The 13,339-nt window shown below is 36.2% G+C and overlaps 2 protein-coding genes across 2 annotated transcripts in view; both read right to left on the bottom strand.

Annotated features, from left to right (window-relative positions):
- PAPOLA (poly(A) polymerase alpha) overlaps positions 1 to 13,339 on the bottom strand; it is a 461,100-nt gene that overhangs the window by 272,460 nt on the left and 175,301 nt on the right. The gene's annotated exons all lie outside the window — the stretch shown is intronic.
- Positions 1 to 13,339, bottom strand: part of VRK1 (VRK serine/threonine kinase 1) — a 35,281-nt gene that overhangs the window by 6,866 nt on the left and 15,076 nt on the right. The window contains 4 exon segments of the mRNA XM_075712558.1: positions 4,857 to 4,950; positions 9,588 to 9,766; positions 10,991 to 11,049; positions 12,101 to 12,221. Of these exon segments, the coding sequence (XP_075568673.1) occupies positions 4,857 to 4,950; positions 9,588 to 9,766; positions 10,991 to 11,049; positions 12,101 to 12,221 (453 nt within the window).

Raw genomic sequence — 13,339 nt, 5'->3', positions numbered from 1 at the left:
ATCACTTCATATTGTGTTTGAGTATATTTAATGCAAAATACAAAAGCAAGTTTGTCAATATTTCTGACAACTCAGAGAAGTATTTCTCTGCTCTAAAACCTGATTCTTCCTGTTAATTTCTAGATACAACATAGCAGCACGTACTTTTAACTTCTAAAACCAGATCACGTAACTCTCATACCAGAACATTTAACTTGCAAAACTCCTGAGACAGGTAAGGGAAGGCTAAGAATGGTGCAGAAAAGGACAGATCTTTTGGTGACTAGTCAGAGATGGATACACTGTTTTAAAACTAATACCCACTTACTTCTGGAGTCTGTTACAGATACTAGTCAATACCAAATCCTTCATGAGGAGGAACAGATGAATAACAGGTAATTAGAACTATTTTTCAGCAAAACCTGTACTGTACATGTTTGTATTAGGATATAAAATTAAGAGGTAAAAATCTACCTATAATGTGGGCATTGGTGTGGAGTAGAAAGACATGTAACAAGTGGTGCCATAAACAAGCTCAAAAAAACATTATTATTTGCTTTCTACTAAAGCTTGATGACAAGGCCAATAATTCTCTAAATATAAAAGTGAGCATAAGTGTAGATTTAATACAACATTGAGTAATAAGTCTTGCCTGAATAAAGAAAAAAAAGATTTCTAAGACAATAACCGAGATACTGATTTATGCAAAGCCATGCAATGTAAATAAACATAAAGCTAAGTACCAAATTAATTGAGAAATACTATTAAACCTCCATTTTGGAATGCCTTCTAACCAATCCATCAGTATGACTGTTTTCAAATCAGAGCTGTTCACATAGTTCGTTATTTATACTGCAAGAGTAACCAAAGATCCCAGTTACAGTCTTACCATGCTAGATGCTATCCAGCAATACAGACATACACAATTCCTACCCCTAGCAGTACTATTAAAAAAATACCGTACTTTCATTGTCATGTCTACTTTAGTATTTTTCTCCATACTGTCCCTATTAATAAACCCCCAAATTGTTTTAAAAAAATTACAACAGAAAATTAAAAAGGCTGGTATAAAAAAACCCTCTATTCTAAAAAAAAAAAAAAAATAAAAAAAAAATCTCTGTTATTTCTATAAGATTCTATTTCTGTATTTCTTCATCAACACCAAGATTAAAGAAAACTGCCAGTGGCCTGCCAGTGGTAAAGGTTTTATCTCTATTGCTAGCTTTGAACCTAGGATTATTTACAAATTCTCATGAAACTCTTATTTTTCCAGCATTTATGCCATTTTCACCATAGTTGCCCATTCCATACAAACGGATTAAAAATAAGCATATTAGTCCTATTAATATTACGCAGTACACCCCTGAACAAATGTTGGTGGATATGTGCAGTGTATGCCAAAATTTGGTATTCTGCTTTAACAGTATCATCACTCATAAGCCTGTATATTTTACTATCATACATGAAGGCAGCTAATAATGAAAATGAAGTTGTAACAGAGCATGAAAAAACTTTTTGTTTAAATAGAAATCATCTCTTCTGATAGCATTTTTTTCGGGTGGAGAGCCATTGACTAACAGAATACGTCAACATCATCCACATTACCCTGAAAAGGATGTCTCTTAAAATTCCAGCTTTCAGGAAAGCATATGGGTTCCAGTTATCACAGGGGAAAAAAGAGGGGACTGATAACATGCTAATTTAAATAAAAAACAGTTTAAGAATTCCACAAAATTTTGTGCATCTTATTTTGGAAGTACAACACAGCTTGCTTCTTGAGGGCTTTCTGATATTCTGTTTCTAAAAAGAAGAGTCTAACACCCTTGCTTGACAGCTCCAGAAACACCAATGGCTGACATGATTGAAAGAGATGGCCTTTACTGAACTCATCTGAAATGGCCACATCTTACGCTGAGAACAACCAGGGGGAGCAGACAGAAAAAGCAAGAATTTCAAGATGCCCATCCTTTCTCTGTCCCATTCTTTCTTCCTCCTCCGCCAAGCCTGGGGGCTCCCCAAACTCAGCAGCAGCAGATTTCATTACTGGCAGAGTCCCTGTAGCCACCGAGCACCCTGCTGTACTCAAACTGCTGCGCAGCTGATCAGGATCTTTTTGGGCCGACTAATCTTTTGGACTGGATTAGACAAACTGCATAGTCAGATGCAGTTAATGCTGATTAGCTGAACAGCAAGAGGCTGCATGGCTCTTCTTGCCACTGTTTCCATGGCTCTTCTTGCCACTGTTTTAAGTCCAAATACTCATGAGATGTTGTTTGAACACCTGAAGAGTAACCCCTGTCCAGCCATATTTATTGCCTTCTAGAAACCAATAAAATAGCATTTCAAGAACTTTTAAAATGCTCCTGTATGATTAAACTTCAATTTCTACAACTAAGAGGTAACAAGAAATTATCCACTTTACTGGACAGTAAACTGTTGGATATTTTTTTAGTCACAGGACTAATCACATAACAGGGAAACAAGTCCATGGTAACATAAAACTAGTCAGATTTGGAAACACAGTTTTAAGTATTCCTATAATAATCAGCTGTTTTCAATTTATCAAAAGCATCAAAATCATAAGATTATGAAACGCTGCCCTTTCCTTCAACACAGATATATGAATCATGTAATAAGTGGTAAAGTTTTTAATTCCAAATTTGGAGAGAACAAAATGAGTAAGTACATGTATCACTTTTCACCTGAAATCATTTGATATACTCCCCCCACTTGGTATTCATTAAATTGAGTAGTATAAAAAGGTGGAATTAGAACCATTTCACCTGTAACTATGAAGTTGGCAAGAGGAGGTTTAAATTTAAGCTGATGTTCATCACTCATTTTAACCACTGGATGCTGAAAATATACATAGCCTCCCAAATACCTTTACTTAGTCTAAATCTAAAATGATTAAACTATGAATAAATGTCAGCATCATATAAAATAATTGTATTTCCTTGAAAGAAAGTATAATAAAGTTAACGCTTTTTCAGCCACTGACAGACTAGAAAATTCATAGTAAATTGAAGTCAACAATTCAAAAGGCATTCAAGTAAGAGAAATAATCACTGATTCTAATGATCAGAATTCTACAATGTGAACAGCTGAAAATGAACAAAAGAGTGTCATTTTATGGAACAACATTAGCTTAATTACTTGTACTTTGTACCTTACTGTTTGAGTAAATACACTAGGGTAAATCCATAACTTACCAATAATAATACTGTCTTTGAAATGTTACATTTTCCCACCCTGCCATACGCCTTCATCAAACCTTTTTTAAACAAGAGAATTTGTTTTGGGGTAGAGTCCAGTGCTACTGCTTTATTATTTTTAGACTACTTGACTATGGACAACGTCTGGTCTCTCACTTAAAAGTCTGAATCAAAAATTCTTTAGGAAAATTATCTTTGTAATTACTTGAATTCAGTTCACATCCACATGACGAGTTAGGAGGTTATATCCAGAAAACAATTTGACTGAACACTCACCATAAGCTTACCCTATACAGATCTACTGAAGATTTCTGATCTCGGACTTACAATAATCCTACTTTATTTGTCATGACTTTTTCCAGACAACACTGAAATTATGACAAATTATCTGAAACGTAGCTTCAGCATTTGATATCCTTATAGCTGATCCTTTCCTCGACTTTAATACACTCGCTTTTGGAAGCTGCTGCTGCTAGCTCCTGGCTTTAACACACAGTGATGAAGAAGTCCTGAGGAGTCAGCATATTCTGACAGTGAATTGGGCAAGACGGAAGGACAAAAATGAGAATGGAGGAGAGAATAAATGACAGCAAAAGAACAGGGTGCAATCACCAATTTTTATCACCTAGCATTTCTACCAGCTTTAGTCAGCAAATAATTGGAGAGTATGCCTTTCTTGCACAGAAAGTTTAAATATTTCAATTTTATTAACCTAAAAAGAAATTATGAGAGATAAAAAGCACTTGAACTGCTGAAGGTAAATGGCTGTATTGGGTATATGTGGCCATGTGGCATGGCTTTGGTAAGCTGGGGTCAGCTACAGGGGTGGCCTCTGTGGGAAGAGGCCAGGTGCTGTCCTGTGCCTGACAGAGCCCTTTCTAGCTGTTGCCAAAACAAACCCACCACAGGCCAAAGTTGAGCCCAACTTGTTTGTGGCACCTCTGTGAAAACAATTAAGAGAGGGTGAAAAACACTGGACAGGCCAGGGGTAGTGGTGCCAGGAGGAGAGTGAAAAACAGCGGCGGGAACACCAAGGTCAAGAGGAGGAGGTGGTGCTCCACAGCACTGAAGCGCATATTCTCTGTAGCTCATGGAGGACCCAGGATGGAGCAGATATCCCCTACAACTCGTGGGAGAGCCCACACTGGACCAGGTGGGTATTTCCTGAAGGAACTGAAGCACATTATTTTTCCCTGAAGGACGACAGCCCAAGAGAGAAAGCCCACACTGGAGCAGAGGAAAAATGTGAGGAGGAAGGAACAGCAGAGAGAAAATGCTATGTACTGACCACAACACACTTCCATTCCATGCCCCCTGCACCGCTCAGGGAGTCGGGTAGAGGAGTCTAGAGTGAGAAAGTTAAGTTGAGCTTGGGAGAAGGGGAAAGATAGATGTTGGTTTAATGTTTGCCTTTGTCACTATCCAAATTTATTTTAATTGGCAACAAATTAATTTAATTTTCCCCAAGTTGAGTCTATTTTGCCCACAACAATAAGTGGTAAGCAATCTCCCCATCTTTGTACCGACCCATGAGCTTTGTCATCCTATTTTCTCCTTCTGTCCCACTGAGGAGGGGGTAAGTGTCTGGGTGGGAATTTGGCCCATAGGCAGGGTTAACCTACCACACCAGTACGTGTGACTGAGAACGATCTTTTGACTCACTAGAAGAAGTAGGTTTCTTTTTTTCCGGACTTCCTGTATCTTCCATTTCTGCTTCAGTGTTCTCATTGGTCGCAGCTGCTGCCTTTCTTTTTTTCTGGGGGAAAAAAAAAAAATAGGCAGGGGGACAACTGAACTCAAGAGCAGAAAAAACCATATAAAGTAGAAAACATTTTATTCTCACAAGGTATTCCCCAATTTTAAGCATTATTTCTTCATATATTATAAAACATCTCCAGTTACAGAGAAAATTTAATCACATATAAACGCAAGAACACTAGTACCAGGCAAATTAAAAGTTCCCCTATCTGCAGATCACATTAGGAGTTGAAATTTTAATGTATGAAAACACAATTTTTTTACGATCAAAAACCTGTTCTTTTTATTTACATGGAATAACTGTTACAAAAGGAACAATCTGAAAAATCTTAAAGAACACAGAAAAACATTTTACCCAAAGTTGATGTTAATTGCTTTTCAAAAAGCAATTACACCTCATTAAATTCAAGTTTATCTGGATCCTTGCTTCCTAAGGCTTTCTTTGCACAGCTTAGAAGTAGCTAACACCCACTGACAGTACATTATTATTTTTTTCTAATAGCAACTATGGGTTCTGTTCCAAAGAGAGGTACTTGGGAAATCTGAACTCTATTCAAGGTACATTATCTTAAAACCTCTAAATGGATAGAACTGTTATTATCTGTGTATTACAATTAATCTTACTACTGCAAAGTATTCTTAAGGTGGTTATGGAAAGATTATTTTTTCAAAGGCACGTGATTTTTGCAAAGGAGGAGTTGACCTGTATCCGTATCAGACACAGATGATAACTTTGATGAACACTGGAAGAGTTTATCTTTTCCTTTTTTAATTTTTAATTGTGTGAGACTAGACCTTTACTAATACAGCTTTAAAAGTGGCTACAACTTCACATAGCTCATGAGAGAAGGGGAGAGTGCATTACATCTTTCCTTTCCAAAGTGTTGCTTCATGATTACCATCTAAACCCTGCTGGGCTGAACAGATTGGTTCGATAATTACATACAATAACTGCAGTGGGCAGGTAACCCTCAGCTGGCACAGGGCAGCTCCCCTGTGAGAACTTCCATATGCAAACTGCACTGATGGAGTGCATTAGGTACATCTTTCCTGCCGGTGCACAGGCCTGATTACTGCCAGCCAAGACTCCAAGGTTAGCATGTCAGCAGATTTGTGATGCATTAGGCAGGAATAAACACAGACACTTTTGTTCATTCTGACCAAAATTAAGGAGGACTATTTCAGCGCTGTACTGCTTTTATATGAGAGATAATGCATTCCTCCCAATTGTACTAGAAAACATTTTAAACACTCATCAGAAAAAGATATCCAATACATGCTACACAAAAGCAAAATACATTTATCTTGTTTCCAAGCTTATTTAATAAAAAGTGGTTTCTTAATCTTGATGCAGGTGAATTACACAGCAGTAGAAACCAGGCAGCATTCATCTGACAAAAGTAACACCTGCGCATCTGAAGCTGAACATTAGAGGGAACCACAAATCACTAAGTTCCATATTTTTCCAGTTTAGTTTACTCCCAGTATTTCCCAGCAACTCTTCAGCACTAAACAAAAATGAGAGGTAGTCCTTGCCCTAAATAATTTAGTCAAGGGCTCCAGATAATTCCTTCAACACATGGTATTGTTAGCTTCTTGTTTTGCTAGAACTATTATAAAATATCACATACACAAACCAACATGCATTTACTATATAGGGAAAAAAAACCCCAAAAAACCAAATTTCAACACATACCGCCCCCCCCCCCCCCCCCAAACCCCAAACAATCTCCAGCATAAGTGTGGACTGTGTTTCATTTACTTATACATCTGGGGAAACGTGAGTCATGATAGAGAAAATAAAATGCTAACTTTTAATATAGCAGACATCTGTGAGTTTTAGCCAGATACTGGAGAATGACTGAGATTCCAGAACAAACATACTTATGTGCAACATATAATGCACATCATGGCTCAATTAACTATACGAGCTGAAAGCACAGGAGAATCCTACATTCTATGAATTTATTTACACAGAAGCTAGAAATAGTCTCCTAGCTATGAAATAGCATAACTTCAGAACACCAAACAACACGGTTTTATGAAAGTATCATGGTAGATTGCCCCAAAGGAATTGAAGAGTCAGTGTCTTAAGACCTGTTGTGATTAAAAGATCAGTACAGCCAAAATGCCATAAGTACTCTATATTAGAGGTCACCATCTTCTCAAGGGTGGGTGCCAGACTGCATTTTTCTTTTCCAAATTAGAAATTAAGCATGCCCAAAGAAATTCAGCATGTGCTAGAAGATACTGGCTTTCAGAGGCAAGATGCTACTGATCAGTGGTAAGTTATCTTTATGGAAAGCAGTTTATAACACAGTTTGGAATTTGAAGCTTATCTTTAAAACACTCAGTCATCAAGTTGAGCTTCCTATCACAGCTGAAAATACATATAATTTTAATTAGCATTCTATGTTCTTCCTTTCTTCCTCTGTGTATCTAAGCGTCCAGCTATTCTCAAGTAGCACAAATTGTCTTCCTGGTCTCCTAGCCTCTCATTAATGTCTGATACCCACTGGAAGAAAACCTAGTAGCATGAGTTCCCAAACATATATTCCAGGAAGGAAGATGTCCTGCTGAAGACCCTCCTTCCATGCATTCTTGAAGAAAAGTGCAAAATACACCCTTGGAAGGAGGACTGACACAATCTATTCTTCTACCCTAGCCTACAGCACAGCTGTTACAAGACCTAGAAAATCCAACATAGACAGAAGAGTCATCTGTCCTGGTATTTGCTCAAAAGCTATGTCAACCTGATTTCAAGCAAACAGTCTTATTCTGTCTGGACACTCTAGCAGAAGCTGGCATAAAGTAGCTAGCATGAAGTCCACTGCAATATGGGCAGCTAAAAACTCTTATTTAAACAGGCCGGTAATATTCAATGTTTTTTTATATAAGTGCTTGAACATTTTTGTGACACATAAGCAAACTGACCATGCATATGGTTCCTCAAAGTAAAAAAACAAAAAAACCAAAAAAACCCCTAAACACCAACCAGTCAAAAAAACCCCCACCAAACCCCAATGTAAAAGCTAACTCCTAATTGATGCTAGTAGGTAAGAACTTATGGAAAAGTATTATCCCTCCCTTTGGGAATGGTCTTGACTGATACTGGATAAAGAAGTAAGATTTTTGAAGTTTTACTCCATTGGAAATGTGCACCAGCCATCCCTGCTGGACAAGGACATTAAAGGTCACAGATGTTGGCTCTGCAGCAGACCAACTTATTCAGCAAAGAAACCAGCCAACCATTAAAAAAGATTTTTTTTTTTTCACCCCAAAACACACGTCTCAAGCCATGTCGATCCACAGGGGGAACAGAAGAATTTATGCTAATGAACTCTCCTTTTGGACAGATCTTTACACTCAGTTCAGCAGAAAATATTAGTATGAAGACCACGCCTGTACAATTTTAGCCAAAGTACTATTTATTGGGCAAAAAGAAGTAAGAAGTATATCCTCAGAAGACTTTAAAATCCTGCCACTTTTCTTTTGTGCTTTTTGCCCATCTTTAACACACTGCTGATCAGGTCAGTAAGCAGGCAGAATTCTTGTACTATTATCCTGTATTATTAACTCTCAGTTCCCTGGTTCATGCTAAAGTAACTAATAAACTGTCCACCTGTTATTAACAAATGCAAATAAAGAAGTAATAAATGCAGTTTGAAATACAGGATAATAATAATAATGGGCCTGCTGTAATAGGACAAGGGGTAATGATTTTAAACTAGAAGAGGGTAGATTTAGACTAGATGTAAGGAAGAAATTTTTTACAATGAGGGTGGTGAAACACCGGCACAGGTTGCCCAAAGAGGTGGTAGATGCCCCATCCCTGGAAACATTCAAGGTCAGGTTGGACGGCGCTCTGAGCAACCTGATCTAATTGAAGATGTCCCTGCTCATTGCAGGGGGACTAGACTAGGTAACCTTTAAAGGTCCCTTCCAACCCAAACCATTCTGTGATTCTATGATTTATAGTTCCATTATTTTACCATTTTTTATTATTATAAACCATTTTAACATATGATTTCCCTTAGGCTTAAAAAGTTCTTATGCTGTATTCAAATAAGAGTCCAGATCTAGAGTTAAGGCTTCTTAAATACAAGGAATAAAATACTCCTAGCCTACAACTATAGTTAAGACTCATAAATAACATATTAGATTACAGTGAATTCAATATGTGAATTCCAGAATCAAATACTTGGCATAAAGATGTATACTTACAACTAAGCTTTGAACTAATCACAGAAAGGAAACTAATATGAAACAAAAACTAGACTTATTTTACCTTACATGTATTTTGACTCATCTGGAGTTTCACCAATTTAAGGAAAATAAGTAAATTAACTGAATGTTCATCTGTTCAAATGTTGTTGCAAGTATACATACAAATTCTGTTATCCAAGACATTATCTATTATGAGAGTACACCTACAAACATAATTCTGTATTAAGTTTTAATAACAATCAGCAAAGTTAAATTAGAGAAATAATGCGTAAGAGTAGGACTTAAACATTTCACTATTTGCTTATTTCCTACTAGATGCAGTTATGACACCTACTTCCAATACCACTTTAAATTTAATTTAGCTAAAAAAATGCATTAAAAGCTCACATAAATTTTTAGAATAAAAACCTTTTGCATGGGATTTGCTTGCAAGTCTCCATTCTCTGACAAGCCAAAGTCAAGTACTCCATCATCTTTTTGCCCAATGGCCTTAAGACCTTGCAGAAGTATTTCTCGGAAATGCTGATAAACAGGTTTCTCTTCATAGCTCAGTAGCTTCACCTTTTCCATATATTTGGCTATTTCATCTAAAGAAATGGTACCTCCAATTAATTTCTATTTGAAAACATTTTATTCATTCATTTTTACCACAAAAGAGTCAGAAATTATGCATGCACTACTTATGCTATTTTTTGAAATGGTTATTTATAAACTCATAATTATGACTTTACTACAACACATTTTAGAAAAAAAATTATACCAAGGTTCATTAACCAGTTATGACAGCATCACTGGTTTTTTTACACATTCATTGCAATGAAGAAAACAGTCATTCGTAAAAAATGTAATAGGCCAATCTTCACCAATGAATGCTTCTTTACATGATATTTCTTATGTCTGTATTTAAAAATGTTGAAAAGGAAACTCAATGTTATCTCAGAACTTCATCAGTTCAAGACTGAAGCATATATTAAAAAAAAATACATGAAACATTTAATCACTGAAAAACCGGACAAGTCACACTTGACAGAAAACTCTCTTCTGATCACCAGAAGTAGCTGGAAATAACAAATATTTAAGTTTAAGATTCCAGGAAAGTGTATTTCTAATAGAGACAGGTTTTTTTTTTTTAAAAAAAAAAAATCTACTCAGCAAATCCAAATGCTGAATGTCCAATTGCAAAACCAATGCCAAATAGAAACAATCTAGATTTCAAGTTCATATTACTTTATATTTTGAATCTCTACAATTCAGTTGTGAAAAATCAACTTGCACATTTCATGTTTGCAAATACTTGTCTTGCAAATACTGTCTTTAGTCAGAAGCAATAGAGTGTCTGCAGTTCATATAACTGCAGCCAAAAGGAAGAGTCTAAACTTCTCCTAATCAACCATCTAATCCATGCCACTTTGTTGTTGCTGACAAAAGAATAATAATAGGTACAAACTTAAGTAAGCAAGGAGGACTTAAAGAAGGAACAGATTAGAGCACAATGCCCGAGACACACCTCAGGAAAAAAGTTGCTGACAGTCTGACAACTCCTCACCTTTTGCAGCAACTGAATTGATCTGTTTTTATTTGAATACAGAGTAGCACAGCCTTCCCTTGTGCGCACTCAACGTACCCCATGTAAATATGAATTTCAGAGCTTCTACCCATTGTCTAAAGTTGTCTACAATTCGGTGATGGCACCCAAACAATTGATGGATTTTTTTTTTTTTAAAACAAAAAGGACATTAAAACAAATTGTTAGAGAATGCTTACCACATGGTACAAAACAAAGTATTTTAATTTAAAATACCTCCTCTTACCTGGTTTATTTTTCCCAGGAAAGCATTTGTCCATCAAAACTGAAATATTATCTCTACATCTGAAAAACAGAATTATTCAAAACTACTGTTTCTTTCAAAGTTTGAATCTTGCCCTGTTCTGATAGTCTTCCTAAGTACCTAGCTTGGGCCACTGTCATAGAAAGGAAACACTACTAGATACACCTTTGGTATAACTTAGCACAGCCATTTTTAGGAGTGCAGTACATCTGAGAACCTGACAAATGTCAGACAGGCTATCTCAAATATGCTAAGTTTTTGTTAAACAATTTTTGATTCCTACAAAAGTAGAAGACTTACTGAAAAGAACTGGTCCATTTTAAACCCTCATATATCAATGCTCTCACCTCTTCCTGCTAGAGGACTCTTTCTCTAGCTGATATTATTCAGAGCAGACCCCCTGCCAAAATAATAACTGGGAGGACGTGGGGGGGAGCTTTGCTAACATTGATGGAGGCCAAAGTATTAAGAGTAGAGATAAGGAAGCCAGATAACAAATACTTGTTAATGAGACAGAAAACTGCTGTGCTGGGACAGCTTTCTTCATATTAAATACCTGACAAGAAAGGGTTGAGTGGGGGTGGAGGGAAGACAAAGGAATGCAACAGTGAGGGAGAGGGACAAAAGAAATTTTAAAATACTACATTAGTAGCCCTCTAGCTGGAATGATGTTCAAAGACATTTAAGATCCACCCTTAGCTCCCATCTCTGCCACTGACTTCAGAGTATGGTGTTATAAAGGCTACTCATACTCCATGCTTCGGTTCTCTTTCTGTAAAGCAGGACTAACGGTTACCTGCATACTGATAAGAGTGCTTTGTGGCTTAACCATGGCAGTATTTTATCCACCACAGTACTGTCACTTTAAACAAGCATCTCACATATGCAAAAGAAGACAGAGTAGAACAGTACAAGTAAAGTTTAATTACAAGCCAAGGATACATGAGACACAATGAAGGGAAACTGGGGGGTATACAAAACAATAGCCTGCTAAAAAGGGGAATGTACTGAAAGTACAAAGCATTTCTATAGTAAGACATTTTCATTCCTATTTTCAATTTCAAAAGAAAAAGAAAACAAGTAGTTGCTCACCTGATTTTTGAGTCTCTGACAAAATTTGGATCTTTCAAATTATCCTCCCACGGTAGATGGCCACTAAGCCAATGAATCATACAGTAACCCAAGATCTCCAGATCACCACGTCTTGATGGCGCTAAATATATACGCACACATAAAAGAACCGTAAGAGCAGCTAATAAAGCACACACAGTTTAACAACAGTGAAAATTTGTAAATCTGTTAAGACAATAGAAAGACAATGCTAACAATGTAACACTACTGTATCTGTTACTTATTTCTTTATTTTAGCCTGAAAGCAAGGAAAGAAAAAATATTGTTCCTACATCTGGAAGGATAACTTCATTTTCAAGTCCTTTATCAATCTCTTTCTTCTACTCAAAGATATGACATGCTGCAGTTATCCCAATTTAGGAAGCTTTTTAAGTACTCCGATTGTGGAAAAAATAGAGCAAGTTAGTGAAGTGATTGACTTTCTGTTCAAAACAGTTTTTACTTCCTTTCTTCTATAAAAAGGTAATAATGCTAAAACTCCAGCTCCTGAAAAAAGTATTCCACAATGCTGAAATATTTTATGTGGCCTGAAAACTGAACAGAAGATAATAAGAGATCAGATCCCTAAGCTTTGCCAAAAAAAAAAAAAAAAACACACCCCAAAAAACCCCCAAAATCACCCACATGTACTTTGACCACAGACTACACTAGAAGCATAAATGGGAAATCAAGTCATCTTTGTTCATGTTCAGTTTTAAGCATAGATGCAACAGCTCATGCTGAAGTAACGAATAATTTTCAACAACTGATATTTTTGCAGGACACGTTTTTACGCTAATAAAAAGAAATTTAAGAATGAAGAAAATAAAATTGGTGTTCACCATAAATCCTGAATGATTAATCAGGCATAGACCTGTCCTTTTCATGTTCAACCTTTTCTCACTTCTTGCCTTTTGATATTCAGTGACTATACACATAATTATGAAATAATATTCAATAAATATTATTGTTTTAATTTCATAATTATTGTATATTTCATAATTAAATGGATTTTCATGAAAAACTCTTCTAAATATTAAGCCATAAACAAGAGAAAGAATATCATGCATCTTTGCCAAATATGAAGGAACAATGTTCACACTGATAACACAAACTATTTATCTCCTAAAAACAGGGCCTGTTTTTCTATCAAGATCTCATAAGCACTATTCCATTTCTACTTAGTTAATAAAAAGCGACACAGTAAACATCTTAACAGTC

The sequence above is a fragment of the Pelecanus crispus genome, chromosome 6 (genome assembly GCF_030463565.1).
Source record: "Pelecanus crispus isolate bPelCri1 chromosome 6, bPelCri1.pri, whole genome shotgun sequence".
In the NCBI taxonomy this organism is placed as follows: Eukaryota; Metazoa; Chordata; class Aves; order Pelecaniformes; family Pelecanidae; genus Pelecanus; species Pelecanus crispus.
Note: the sequence above shows the minus strand (reverse complement) of the source record. Positions and strands in the feature narration are given on the sequence as shown.